We start from the raw sequence: 15,442 nt of genomic DNA, 5'->3' as shown, positions 1-15,442 counted from the left end.
TGACAGTCACATGAACTCAGCCAAGTCCTATAAAAATGTTTCATAGGGGGGATTTGTTTTAAATCCGTGCAGAGATTTGGCGCTTGTAGGCCTGTATGGTCCCGTTATTTCCTTTGCTTTCAAACACTGGATTGTTTACTAAACCTTGAACCGTCTAGACAGTACAATAAAAGTAGCTGTAAATATCTAAATAGGGGGCTATTGGACTTCGGTGTCCCAACCCCCAAACCACATGAGAATCGATTCCCTCAAAGTCTCAAAGTAGTTTCACTCCAGGCTACAAATGTTTAGAGAATTCAAGAGATGCAGTGCGCATCATGTCCACATTTAGCTCCTTTTATCTCTAGAGGCCATTGAAACGTTTCCAGCGTTAACTGTGGATGGATGGACAGTAGGAGATATTCTAACAAGGGCCGCCATCTGCAAGGATAAGTACATTTTCAAGTTTATCCGCTTTTCTAGTGCGCACAGTTGGCGAAATGTGGCTTTGACGCATCTGGATGTGCTGCGAGAATGGTTGTTAAATATTAGGGAATGAAGTGCATTTTCCTTTTTTAATTAAAACACATGAAACGATTCTGTCTGTGTTGTGCAACGTTAAGACCCCAGACTAGCTCTATAAGACGAGTAGGCATCTGAAAGCCACACTGTTCCTCAGTAGTGTTCATCATCACAGTGTGTTTAACCAATAGAAGAGCAGACTTAATGCATTTAACACAATCAGACGCTTTATTCATATTCCATGTGATTCGCTCAAAGTCTGTGCAGCAATAATTGCACCCCCTGTCTCTGCAATCTTTATGAAAAGCAAAAGTTGAATTAATGTTTATTTCATTTGTCTGCCGTTATTTCCCCAAAAGGCTATTAGAAAACTGAGGTTTCATTAAGCGTTTAATTGGGTTGCCATCATCTCCTATAGTGAAATTACATTACCAACTGTGTGGGTTATTTCACCCAGATTCCCGAGGTATCCACAGGAGGGCAGACTTGCTGCTTTATCTGCAAGTGGAAATGCAGAGTTCAGCCAAATTTAACATCCACCCAGCATGAAAATCAGTCAGTGGAGGAGTAATCCGCTCATGCAGGGTTTGATTAGGTTTTTATTTTATTCCAACTGCATCCATTACCCAGAATGCTGTTGTATTTTCTGCAGTATTTACACTTTTTACCTTTCTTTTTTTTTTTAATTGTCCAAAACCACATGGTTTTATATCAAATATTCAACAGTCTGCAGTGTCTGTGCAGATGTGAGAACACGAACAGCTTATTCCTATAATAATAATCTACGTTACTGCAGTTTTTCCTCTGTGTCCAGTAGAATTTGGTGCAGTTCCTGTGTGGTATTCTCCAGACGGTGATTGCATTTACATTTAAGTCACGTTCAAGTGTTTTGAAAAGGGCAAGGTAAAGAAAAGAAATTCTTCATCATGTGAACTTTGGAATAGAGATCTCTATCTTTTTCTGACGACCACTGAAATAATCATAATGACATACTCCCACCACCATCAGTGCAGGCTTCAAATATTGTGCCATTTATGAGGGGTTGTTTCCAGAATCATGCTCGTCTCCGTTTTTTTTTTTTTTTTTTATTTCATTTTGTTGCTATAACCTATACATGTTTTTAAATCCTAGTTTTTTCTGTTGGTTGTTTAGCATGAACTACGAGTTACTCCAAAGGCAAATGTTGTTGAACATTGCGTTTTCTTCTGAATTATTATGATTATGATTATTATTATTATTATTATTACTAACGGTATTATTAAGGTGCTTAATTGAATTAAATATTACCGGGATGCTTATGCGTGGATTAGCTGATTATACATTACATCATACATATCATTTTGTTGTCTTTTTATTGTGTCATAGATTATTAAAAATGTTTGCAGTTGTTATTGGAAAAATTATTACGACAGAAGCGATGCCTGTGTCATCAGATGTTAATATTTCTTTCTTTAAATGAGTATATTACGGTACAGTGGGGAATGTAATTTCAGGCATTAAACAGGCCTGCGAAGAGACGAGTTTCACACCACACATGGTTTATTTACTTAACCAACAGGCGATATCTCCATTCTCTCCAACGCTTTGTATGGTTGCTGTAAACTTGTGGCATTAATACCAAAGATCATTATTTGAAGCTGCATTCTCTGTGTTGTGGCACTTTGTTTATGTCTCTGTAAACATTTGTAAGATCGCTGATCATGTTTGGTCCGTGGATATGTTGCTCAGACTCACTAACTTGCACACATTCGCCTTTCTTTGCAGACAAAACGATGGAGCCCTGATCAAAAATAATCTCCAAACACTGTTCATCTTGACATTCAAAATACACTTGTGACAAAATGCAAATAGCCACGGTTTGCTAAATAATGTGTGTAAATAAGAAAGAGGCATTTATATTATAATTCATACCATAAAAGCTTTGTGAAACTAATTCGTTTGTCTGTGAATGGTGGAATCACGTGTTACCTTCCTTATTTATTCATTTAATGCAGGAAATAGAAAAGACCGTTTCAAATGCTTTGGTGCTGGTGAAATATGAAAAATCAAATAACAAACATTTTGTGCAAATAAGCAAAATAAAACGAGTAAACAGTGTATTTATATTCTGACACCTTTATTATTTCTGATTTTAAGTCAAAACATTCGTGTATACATAGTAAAATATATGCAAATGCAGTTAATGTGTTGTTGGTGGGCTCGGAGTCATGTGAACGGATGAGGTGAATGAAAAACAATAAATTGGGCTGTTTACATCATTTGGAGTAGTCTGCAGTTGTCGCCTATGCGCCACAGGCAGCATTTTACGCACACACACACACACTCTTACACACTCTCTCTCACACACACTAACACACACACTCTCTCTCTCACACACACACACATTCAGTCTCGCACAAAGAAACATATTTTTTGAAAGTTTTACTTAGTTACATACATTTTAGAGCTTAGTTTGTGAATAAACTGAGGCCAAAATGAAGGCACGCGTGTCGGTGCGATTCCAAACGACCTTTCAATGCAATGCTTCGACTTTTAATGAACTAGCTCTGCAAAGTCCCGCGATGCCTTCTCTGTCTGCACGAGTCTGTGAACCAATTTCAAGTCCGTGTTGTAGGTGTCGCTGTTGACCACGTATGTATCCGCAGTGCTAGTGCGCGCAGGGAGAGGAGGCTGCGTCTCAAGGCCATTTTCAAATCTCATTGGTGGGCTTGTCATGTGGTCGGGAGGCATCCTGACTTACACTGAGATTGTTTTTCCTAGATATGTCAGCTTACAAAGGACATCTCCTCTCCTTTAAAGAACTTAACCCCCCAAAATGTCCTTTCCCACTAGCTCTCCTGCGGCAAACACATTTTTAGTGGACTCTTTAATTGGTGCCTGCAGGACGGACAGCTTTTACTCCAACAGCAACATGTACATGCCGTCTGGCTCAGAAATGGGAACTTACGGAATGCAAACCTGTGGACTCCTGCCGTCTTTCGGCAAAAGAGGAGAGGTCAACCACCAAAATATGGGCATGAATGTCCACTCGTACATACCTCAGATAGATAACTGGACTGATCCGAGTAGATCCTGCAGAATAGAGCCGTCAAGTCAGATGTCAAACTGTTCATTTTCACAGAGCATAAAGGAAGAGAGTAACTGCTGCATGTACTCCGATAAGCGAGTACAAAAGGTCAGCTCGACAGAAGTACCCGCATATTCTAGTGTTATTCCTGAGTCCTGTCCAGTCGATGGTCCAGAGATCCCGGTTCCGGGCTATTTCCGACTGAGCCAAACTTATGCGAATGGGAAACATCAGGAAGACTACTGCCATGAGCCACCGAGTCCAAACCCAACACTGATGCAGCTCAGCCGGGTCACCCCAAAACCACAGTCCTCCTTGTCGTCTTCTAATTTTGCAGAGGTGGAAAAGAAAAGCGAGGACGTCCAGCAAAACCCGGAGACCTCAAGGACGACGCTCTCTGCAGAAAGTCCGGATCCTAAGTCTGGCTCGGAGGAGAAAAACTGCTCCATGGAAGCATCCGCGTCCAGCCCTGAGGTGCCACAGAAGGAAGGGAAAGGTGGGTTGGCTACAGTAAAAGCTTTTATCTTGTGGCGCTGTGCTGAGAAGGCTCCAGCATCATAAAACCAAGTATAAAACACAAACAACCCTAAAGTCGTAATGTTTAATGAGAGGCTTTCTCAGGTTGCACTAATAGGCGGCAGAGAACGGTTCTACCATGCTGCAGACTGCTTTTTGCAAATCAGATATTTAATAAAAAATGTTTTCACAACCTTTTTTTTTACACCTTCACATAGTTCACACGGTTTCAGAACCTAAACATGTAACTCCATGCAACCATTTATTTGCCATGTTTGTAGAATAAATTCATGTAGAATAAAGTCCAGTCACTCAGTGAGTTTTAGATATTGGTGCATTTGCAGCAGCAGCAGTGTAATGTTGGATTGTGTATTTAAAAAGAGCCTTCAGCATGATAAAACCACTGCGGTTTAAATTGAATTGAAAGTTTAACAGATTAATTAAAGGTTGTGTGCTAATGCATTCTTTATTAAATTAACCTGTTTTTGTCAACGCTTGGAGCTATAAATAAGGTCTTGCTAGAGTGCAGTTTGATCAGTTGGGGTTTAAATTCATTTCTGTTTTATTAGTTGTGCCATGTACGTGGCTAATAACATCCCCTGCATATTATTTACTCTTAGATTACGCTTTATTTCCCGGAGGTAGAATCCAGAGCAGCAGGTGAGACTGGGTTCATGTCGACGCACGCTGCAGCAGAAAAAGCTAATATCACTGATCTGAATCTTTCCAGACTGCAAGAGTGAAGCGCCGACGAGCAACTGGTTGACAGCAAAAAGTGGGAGAAAGAAAAGATGCCCCTACACCAAGCACCAGACCTTGGAGTTGGAGAAGGAGTTTTTGTTCAACATGTATCTGACCCGAGAGCGCCGCCTGGAGATCAGCCGGAGCGTCAACCTGACCGACAGGCAGGTCAAGATCTGGTTTCAGAACCGCAGGATGAAACTGAAGAAGATGAACAGGGAAAACCGCATCCGCGAACTGACCTCAAATCTCACCTTCTCCTGAGCTCGCATGTCTCAGTGGTTTCAGCTCAGCCCCTGTTCCTCCCGTTCGAGTTTGATGCTTTGGTGGCATCGGACGTTTATCTCTTCAATTTCAACGAAACTGTGACTGTATGTGCCCTTTTTTTTTTTTTTTTTCCAGTACGTTGTGTGGCGTCGTGTGTTCGTTTCATCACAAGCAGGGTAACACTTTGTAGTCTTAAATTATTGGAGAGGCACACTGATCCAGCACATGTGGATCGAGCCTATAACTGTTGTGTTTGCAAATTGCGGGCTGCGTGGAGGAGTTACTCTAATTCAGTCATGGAAGCACATGTATTGTCGTCTAAGTGCATCGTTTGTTTTACAGTAAGTTGAAGCCATTTGCTCAATAGTGACACGTTTCTTTGGGCCCTTTGAAGTGGCGGACAGCAATGTTCATCTGTGACTCTACTGCATGTTTGTGGCATGGTATCTTGCAATAAATGGATTGTCAAATAATCTTGGGTTGTGCTTGTTTCATTTATCCAGTAATTGTTGAATCATTATCTAAAGTCTACCGTGTTATTTCTAACTACTTTGCTTAAATCGCTTTTGCAGCAGGAGGAGAGACATTTTCTAAAAAAGAGCCTACTGCAAAAAAAAAAAAAAAAAAAAAAACAACAACCTCGCTTTCCAAAATTGCTCCTAACATATTTCTAATGTCACTAACTCTTTACAGCTGTGCTCTAATTTCATTTGACGACGAGTCTACAAGCAGAAAAACCTCTTAGATTTTTTATTTTTTTTTAATTGCGGGCCACCAACGCTTTTAGCACATGGTGAAAAAATTATCTTCTTATTAGGCCCTCCTTGTTTTAAAGATATTCCACCTCCCCATAGACAAGCTGATGTTTCTTAGTGTTGGTGCAGAAAACAATATAAATTAATACAAATTGTCTGAAGACAACAAAACTCTGCAGCTTGTTTTTTCCTGTCTTGAGGCAGATTGCAGCAGCAGAAGCGCGTAATGAAACAAATATGCTGTCGCTTTTCTTTTCAGGCCTGTTTGTAGCTAAACAGTCTAGAAGAACTGTCACATGGGGAAAGTTAAGTTGGGTTCAAGCGCAAATTCACAGGCAAAGAGTCGGTTCTTCTTTCCCTCCGAGAGGCGCAGGCCTCAGTGGCCACATGGCATTTGTTTCCTCGTAGAGAAAAAAGCTTCATAGTTGAAGATTATTTATAATACAGCAAGTGCTGATGTTGTCTGAAGATCTGACCGCTGAAAGGGGAAAAATGTCCTTTGTGCCTTGAATTTCCTTTTTCTGCACTGAAGGTCAACACATTCTGCTTCATCAACTAAAGTGGTTAAATTGTTGGAAAATAACTTAATATGCAGCATTTGCTATTGCACATTACAGACAGAAACACACAGATGGACTTTTCCTCCTCTCTCTCTCTCTTTCTCTCTTTTTTTTTTTTTTTTTTTTGTTTAATTTGACGGCGTGTATAATCACACGCACCTCATAAAACATTTATTGACACATAAAGACATTATTGCCGTCGTTTGAATGAACACAATCATTTCACAACTGCTATTTCCTCCTTAACTTTCAAAATTCAACCAAGCCAGAATATATGTTTCCTCGACGAATATTAACAATGGATTCACCGCATTGTGAACGGAAATGGCGTCTGTTATTTTACAACATGTTATTACATCTTTTTTTTTTTTTTTTTTTTTACGAGGACTCCGTAAGTCTATAAACCATTTTACTAGCACTGAGGGTATCAGGACGATATTAGAAGAGTTTTCTCAAGCATTAAGATGCGAGGACCCCGTTTTGGTGGAGTGTGTGTGTGTGTGTGTGTGTGTGTGTGTGTGTGTGTGTGGAAACATGTAGCTACTCCTCTTTTTTTTTTTTTTTTTTTTTTTTGTATTGTTGCACCGTCCTGCAGTGACATGCACAAGGAGGGGGAAACATTTGCATTCACTTCAGCAATTGTTTTTCTCTCTCCAGTCACATCTGACATGTCTCTTTTTTTTTATGATTTGTGAAATGAAAAGCTAAATTAGACCTGACGAAAACAAAATAGAGCAAGGGCAGGATTGATTTACTCGCTGTATTGGTAAATATGACCACGTGATCCATGTAACCAATCCCTGTAGATGCAGGCCAGCAAAAATACTATGATTGTTCATAGAGGGAAGCTTCCCGTAACAGTGCAACCCTTATTATATGAGTAGGAAGAGATCAAAAATGTCTTCCAGTGGCACTCTCAGTAACTGCTATGTGGACGCTATAATGGGGCAGGAGCCGGACGATGTGTACGGTGCTCGCTTTATCCAGGCTCCACACACGGTGACCCCGAGGCCGCCAGGTACCGGGGACAATGCAGACTTCTCCTCTTGTAATTTCGCACCAAAGTCCGCCGTTTTCCCGTCGTCTTGGTCGTCGGTTCATCCGCAAGGGATTTATCACCCGTACGTGCACCACCACCACCACCACCAGTCCCATCTGCCCGCCTCGGACGGCAGATATGTAGGCGTCCGCTCCTGGATGGAGCCCATCTCCAACCACGTTTCCTTTGCCGGATTTCACTCCAGCACTCGGCCGTACGGGGCAAAGCCGGAGGTCCTGCCGCCGAAAGCGACAGAGCGCGACGCGTTGGAGGCTGAAGCTCGGCCGCTCGCCGGCGAATACGCGTGTGGAGTATCGGAGTGTCCAGAGAAGGCGACCAAAGAGCACAGTGGAAGTGAGCTGTCGAGCCCCAGCGAGCCCAAAGAGGAGAAACAACAACAACAACAACAACAACAACAACAACAGCAACTCGACCCAAGTAAGTGAACGAAAAAGCCAGTCCTGATTTACAGCCCTAGGAACTGTATGAGCTGGCTGCGTAAAACTGGAGGTTTTACTAACCTATAAAAGTGTCTCGTACTATACCGCGACTCGGGAAGAGGAACAACCCGCCCTGCTTGGGTTGTTACAGGGGATCCTAAACCTTGTAATGCTACGGGACACCAGAAATAGATACGACATTGTTCAATCTCGATTCGATTTTCCACAGACTGCATGATCTATGTTCCTGTGGGGGTCTGTCACTAAAACGGGACCTGTAATCAAAGTGGTCACCTTCGTCTCACTGTCCATCATAATAAGCTGTTTCCCATTTTGCTTTTTGATTCCTCACGTTTGAAATTGATTAGAAGTCTATTACATTTCAACATCCTCTTCACATGTGTCCTCACTTCACATGCGTCTCTGCCCCTGTTTTTTTTTTTTTGTTTTGTTTTGTTTTCAGACAACCCTGCAGCGAACTGGATTCACGCCCGCTCCACGAGAAAGAAACGATGTCCCTACACGAAATATCAGACTTTAGAGCTGGAGAAAGAGTTCCTCTACAACATGTATTTGACAAGAGACCGACGCTATGAAGTCGCCCGCATACTGAGCTTAACCGAGAGACAAGTGAAGATCTGGTTCCAGAACAGGAGGATGAAAATGAAGAAGATGAACAGAGAGAAGAGCAGCAAAGATTAGCCAGGAGATGAGAAGCTGCTGCCATTTCACACATGTTGATGTTTGTACTACGGAAACCATATGAACAATGACATTTATTCTGGTGGGAGCCTCGGTAGCCATTTTTTTTTTTTTTTTTTTTTTACAATTGTGTTTTTAGAAATCTTATAGCAGTGTCGGTGAGGACGTGTTGGCCAAATGTGCATCACATGTGTTTTGATGAGATTGACACAAACAGATTTCAGATTTCAGTCATCTGATTTATTTCTGTTTTACAGTTTTACATAACCACAAACTGGGTGCCCTAGACAGCTCCACGGGTCTGTCACGCATCCACCTCAGTAGGAAACGTGCCTGTATGTATTTCTTTTTCTAGCTGTTAACAACCTGGACTTGTACATAAAATATTTTCACAACTGAACCACTTTCACTTCTGACTGTGTAGGAGACACATGAAGCCGCTGTTGACCATGAGGTTAATATAACACACGTCTCACAAAGATGTTGGTGTTGTCGTATTTGTGGAAAGCAAATTCTAATTTAAATCTCAAATAACTTATCTGTTATGTTATCTGCCAGATTGGTTGGGTATTTATATATTTATTCAACAAATCAGAACTGGTTCCCCGAGGCCTTGTTTACACTAATAATAAACTACAACATGAAATGGAACCGCGTCAAACATAGATTTTACCTTTAAATTTGTAATTAACAAAATTAATTTCCATTAATTCAGAGGAGTAAAATCTCTCTTTAATCCTAAATGAGCATGTACAGGCTCCTATATTTTAAATTTTGCATTTTTTTTAAAGCGGTGCGTTCAAAACATGGAAGAGGAGCAAATAGTAAAGTGTTTACGACTGAGAGAGGTGTTGCGGTGAATTTCCAATTTATTGTCCAAGCCGTAGGAATAATGACTTTAAAGCAGGAAGAAACGTGGTCCAATAAAGCTATAGGAATGGCTAGACGTCTGGTCTAAATGAGTTTATGGTCCCGGTCAGTAATTACGCCGTCCTTTGAAATCCCCTCTTTTCTTCTTGTGTTGCTGACAAACAGACTGAAGCCACTTTTCCACTGGGTGTCTGCTCGATGAATTGTTTTAGAGGAAAGCACCCCCAACGTAATGGTCACGTTTATTCATCAAATGCACTTCCCAACGATGGGGGGGACAAAAAAAACAACTTAACTTTGACTGGTGTCCAGTTGCGTTTTGTCTCATCAATGTGTCTTTGCGCCAGTTTTATCCCATCTACCTTCAGTTTAATCCTCTATTTTTTAAATTACTGAAAAAAAATAAATGAGCAGAAATGAATTATAACATTTTAACAGCGCCAGATAAGTTTTAAACTAAGGCCACACAGATAACTAGAGTGTGTTTCTCTGCGTTGGAGCTGGAGGCTTCACTGGCGCAGTAATGGGAGCGCTAGAGGGCGATATTGTCCTTTTAGTCTCGATAACTGCGGCGTATTGACAGATGAACACGTCGACAACACATGGTCCAAACTAGCCTTAGTAGGTTCATTGAATTAAATTTAGAAATGTCGTTGAAGAAGCTGCATCTTCTGTCGCTGACCATCCATTAAAAACTGGTTGTTTATTGATTGCGATCAAAACATTTTAAAATGTAACAACAGCTTCTTTCACATTCAGGAACGTGAGATCAATTAATGTTTGAATCAGCTGTTGCAGATCCTCAGATCCAGTAGGATAGTCCAGCAACGTCGTATGCATCTGTACAGAATAGTTTTAATTATGAGATCAACCAAAACCTTTACGTGTTGCTTAACGTGCAGAAATAAACTTTAAACTGAACTTCATAACGTTGAATTTGGAAGTCGGAGCAGAGTAGGTGAACTTCTTCTACAGTGATGTCATAAAAGTATTGAATACACACCAATATTTAATGTAACCCCATAAGTGATCATGGGTTGTGCTGCATTTTGCTGCTGCACTACTACTCAGATCCAAATCGTATATAAAGCCTCGTTGTACTGTGACGCACTGACTCACAGTGATCAAATAGCTGCAGCAAGAACATGACCTGTATGTTTTCCTCTGAACTAAAGGTAACAGTGTGCAAAGTACTTTATAATTAACATGTTCTTACAAACGTATGCAATCCCTGTTAAAGGCAGCACGACAGAAATAACAGAATGAACACTATAGATTATGTGGAAGGTCTCTGTGAGCACATGACTCACTTAAACCGTCTCCATTATGTGACATGAAAACCCCACAATGCTCCAGAGCTGAGGCATTTGAAACATCAACTGTCCCAATATTTCATGTAGCGATGAAAACAGATTGGAAGTTTATCGTGGCTGCTACACGACTCCAACTTGATATATTTGACTAAAACGCCGCACTGCAGCCTGCTCTTGTTTTTCTTGCCTGTTTAAATCGGTCTGTAGAAGAAAAATAGGAGGCACCTCCCTAAACGTATACGTCTGTGTGTCCTGAGGAACTTAGGTGAAAATGGACTTTTTGCTGTGACACTGCTGCATCTTGGTTGTGATCTGCAGTCACGTTGACTAGTGATTAAAATGCAACTGTCATGGCGCAAAACCTTGATCCAAGACTGGCGACGTTGAGCTTTTTCTATTTGGAAATGAAGACGACACTTTTACACACAGTTTACACACATTCAAAGTGGATTACACGAAGGAGAAATTCAGTCAACGTCCTTCTATTTCCATGCAGTTGTGCTCTCACCATTATAAATAGTCATGTGCCTGTTTCCTTACAGGCCACGAGTGGGACCATGCAGCTCTTTCGCTCTTGTCCTCGGCTGCAGTCGCACAAACTCCGGCTGCTCCGTGTCCACACACTTTCCCAAAAAAAGCTGAGTGTCGCAGGTTGGAAACACACTTGAACACACACTAGAATAGTTTAAACGTTACACAGAAAATTCGTTTAAGTAACAACATGTCTGCACAATAAACGAAAACATGTAAAGAGTTAAGTGAAGGCCTTCCTACAATATAAATAGAAAACTCCACGTTTAAGACAGACAGCGTTTTATAGTTGTTTGTGTGAGTTATTCATGATTTCATTAAAAGGTTCTGCCTTTCTGTCATCAACATTTGACTACTCAGCATTTTTAAAAACAATTTTAAACATCAAAAGAAAGAAAAAAACATGCATTTCTTACTCTACTTATAGGAGTGGGCGGGATGTTGTGGTATAGGAGCGGCCATGATTTTATGGTTTTGCTGATGGTGATGAGTTATTACAAAGATGATGCCTCCCTGCCTCTATGACAGCCCGATGAAAGGCTGCGTGATATTTCAGACTCCTTTTATCAGGACTACAGGCGACGTCAAATCCCACTTAATCCATCTCAGACACACTTTGAGCTCTATGACGCAATTTAACAGGTCGGCTTTGTGCACTGTACATCGAGTTGTGACGTAGCACGTTGGCGTTTTCCTGGGGGAGATTCGTGCGTCATCAGCCTGCTTCGCAACAACAACGTACGTGTGATGTTTTGGTGTCAACTCTCTTTGGGCCCTGGTTGGAAAGCACACCACAATCTGGCCACCTCTCTTTTTTTAGGCATACGTCACACGTCTGAACTTAATTAAACTATTTTTTTGTAAATGCCTTTAAAACATTTGACACAAAACAAGGGAATATTTAAAGTCACGCGTTCAAACATTTACGCAGCGATCGAGTGATTTCCTTTTTCTGTGTGGCTCTGGCTCAGTTGACTGATATGAGGAATCAAAATGGGACTTTATGTTCTCAGACTGGATAAACTGGGACTCTACTCTGAGGAGAGTTAACGTGGAAACACGCTGCAGTGAGACGTGCTAATCTGGTGGTTGCCACGTCTTTATTGGTGTACTAGGTGTCAACTATGTTGCAGCCACCACCACTAAGTCTTTCTGAAATTAAACCGCATCCCACCAAACACACCCCCCCCCCCCTCCCACTGACTGCACAGTGTAGATTTCTTATGAGGCCAAAAACGTGTATTTATTTGAGTAAAGTATTGTAACTGTAGATATTTTATCTATGTGATCTGATCCTGTAGCAGACAGTGTCAAAGGAAACTAGATTCATCATTTTTTCTTTAGCCAGCTGTGGACTGATCACCAATTGATTAAATACTAGCTTTAACACGATTTTTCTGGTGCAAAGTGGCGACTCTCACAAAAATAGGTAACATCACACAACAAGAATGAGCAGACAAAGAAGCCTGTATTTTTTTTTTTTGCACTGAGGCTGAGGCGATGTCCATACAGATTTTTTCTGCATTAGGCCAGAATGACTCTGTCCCTGTGGAGTACACTGGTCCGTAGAGTTACAATTATAGTTGTGTAATGCAACAAATCCTATTCTCTGGCGTCACACACACACACACACACACACACACACACACACACACACACACACTAACTGTGAGACTGTAAGACAGGAAACCAGACACAGAGCCATTGCCTGACCATAAATCGCACAGAGCTGACTCTGGCATGCCAAGAGATCAACCAGGAATGAAATGAAAGAAATTCCTTTTGGCGCAGAAATATTCAGATGGACTGAACTCGAGCTGCAACACTGAGCCTTTAAAAGGTCGAGAGGGAAAAAGCGTGAGAACGCTCCCAGCAGTTTTTAGGGTTTTATCCACTTATTTAGGAATAACAAGGCGACATTGTGCAATATCTAGTTGCAGGAGACACATCAATCTATTAAATCTATTAAAAAAATGTTTTTTTCATTTAATTCAGAACAATAACACGGAGACGACAGATGTGTTTTAATTTGACTTTAATTAGTTGTAACTAAAATTGTTAGCTGGTTTTGTATATGTGACATTTTGTTGCATTTGACGCACAGGCCGCTGAATAAATAAAAAAAAAACTGCAACAATATAAAACCTACTGAATTTCGTTGACCCTCGTTGGTGTATCGAGTCTCCGTTTGTGTGCAGAGAAACGATGCAGGAATAATCGCAAATGATTCGTTTGTTTTTCCATAACATTTAAAACACGAATAGGCCGCGTTTCCTCGTTAGCAGTGAAACGCACTGCGTCATTATTTGGCCACTTTAAAGAACAAGTGATTATATATTTTTGTTCTCCTGCAGGGTTTGTGTTGTGACGAACATAAAATCTTTTAAATAATGCAGTCTAGCTTCTGTTCTGTGACTAAAAAATATAAGATTTGATGGCTGAATCTTATTATAAACAGGGGAAAACTTGTTCTTTTTCTCTCCAAAGAACATGGAGGGACTCCGGCTATTATGCGCATAGATGGGGAGAAATGCTGCAGTCGAAATTCCTTTTTGTGAGAGGACAATTTACAACTTGGTAATAGACCTTTTTATGTGCCTCCATCGCCTGTCATTGGATGCCACTGGTCATGTGTGAGAGGCAAACGTCTTCATGGCCCTTTTCCTGATTTCCCAGGCGATTTTTTTTTCCCACTGCATTCTGCGTCTATGGCGTTCAAACCGATACGACACGGTCGGCTTTCTTAAAAAATATACCAGCCATTCGTTTCATAAACGTCAGATCGGCACATATCTGCAGCACTGCGCCGCTCGCTCGCCTGGATGTCAAGAGGAGCGCTTCAACTTTCTCCGTGCCTGACCCCTTCGCGCACACAGCCGCGCTGGCTCTGCACAGCTTTACCAAATAATGCGCAGCAGAAACACTGATCCTCGAAGAATAAACATGGATTACCTCGTCGCTACAGGTAAGCTTTCTGTGACGGTGGCGTGTGTGTGTGTGTGTGTGTGTGTGTGTGTATGTGTGTCTGCATGTGAGGTTTGACAGCTTCCTGTTTCATTAGTCATTTAAATTAGCTGCAGGCTTATGGCTCTCGAGTAAATCGGAGATTTCACATGTTGAGAGGTGTTGCAAAATAAATGATTTTTTTGTAGTTCGCACGCAGAAAAGGTTGATGGGTTTAAAAATGCGTCTTCACTGCCACCACACTGGAGCATTAGAGCAACATGCACAAATGCAGCTCCTGTTCGAAGTCACGGGTGATTGAATTTAAGAGGTCTGTGCAGTGTTTTTGAACTAGACAACTGAGGAGCTTGGTGTTTCTAACTAACATCCACCTTTTTCGTTTGAAACATTTTTTGCACGTCTTTGTGCAAAACAAGTGTTTTCCTTATCTTTAGCTGATCAGAAGAAAAATCCTGCATGAGTGCATTAATGTCGTTACCAGAAAATCAGCATTTCTCACTTCAGTCTGATGAACCCAGTGTATTTTCACATGCTGTTCATACTAAGCTGAAGTTGGCTACTGTGTTTATAGACAGAATCTGCTTTGCTGTATTCCCCACATGCAAACCCTGGCAAAAGAAGTTCAGTTTTTCGTAGCTGTGTTCAGCTGCCTGGAGATGGGGCCAACTGAACAAAGACAGTATTTCACTGTTGGCTGACAGGCAGCTGCGAAAGTATTTACAGCCTCACTGCAATGCGGCAAAATGGACCCTGGAAGACAGGCGCAAGTAGGAGCCTGAGAAAATGCGACCGTGTTCACCCCTCGCTGTTCAGTTTGCAGCTTACATCATTTCTCTGCGTGTTTATTTTATGTGATTATGTAGAACAATGTCTGACCGCAGGCCCTGCACACATTTGAACACAGAGCAGTTTCTATGAATGGATGCGGTTTCCCCTTTTCACCCTTATTCAGATCCACCCAGAGATGAAATCTAGTTATGTTTGACACTGTTTTGGATTTTTTTTTTTTTTTTTTTTTGTGTGTGACATAGTGGGATCTGCAAGAGATATGAAACCTAAAAACACGTATTATTTGATAGATATTTCTTTAATTCGATTTTGTCTTTTCGTTTTTCATCCAGAGACACGTTTCATTCGTTGACATTTGTCTTAATATCATAGATTTGTATTTCTTTG

The 15,442-nt window shown here is 41.2% G+C and overlaps 2 protein-coding genes across 2 annotated transcripts; both read left to right on the top strand.

The window, feature by feature from the left end:
* The first annotated feature begins 3,284 nt into the window (after window positions 1–3,284).
* hoxd10a (homeobox D10a) lies at window positions 3,285–5,510 on the top strand. The gene is made up of 2 exons (XM_026376745.1): window positions 3,285–4,064; window positions 4,815–5,510. The coding sequence occupies exons 1-2, from the start codon at window positions 3,317–3,319 to the stop codon at window positions 5,087–5,089; spliced, it is 1,023 nt and encodes a 340-aa protein (XP_026232530.1). The 5' UTR covers window positions 3,285–3,316; the 3' UTR covers window positions 5,090–5,510.
* A 1,755-nt stretch (window positions 5,511–7,265) lies between these two features.
* Window positions 7,266–8,705, top strand: hoxd9a (homeobox D9a). Its single transcript, XM_026376627.1, has 2 exons — window positions 7,266–7,884; window positions 8,350–8,705. The coding sequence occupies exons 1-2, from the start codon at window positions 7,284–7,286 to the stop codon at window positions 8,586–8,588; spliced, it is 840 nt and encodes a 279-aa protein (XP_026232412.1). The 5' UTR covers window positions 7,266–7,283; the 3' UTR covers window positions 8,589–8,705.
* Window positions 8,706–15,442: the final 6,737 nt, after the last annotated feature.

The sequence above is a fragment of the Anabas testudineus genome, chromosome 21 (genome assembly GCF_900324465.2).
Source record: "Anabas testudineus chromosome 21, fAnaTes1.2, whole genome shotgun sequence".
NCBI classification, from domain to species: Eukaryota; Metazoa; Chordata; class Actinopteri; order Anabantiformes; family Anabantidae; genus Anabas; species Anabas testudineus.
This window is presented reverse-complemented; position numbering and strand designations above follow the sequence as displayed.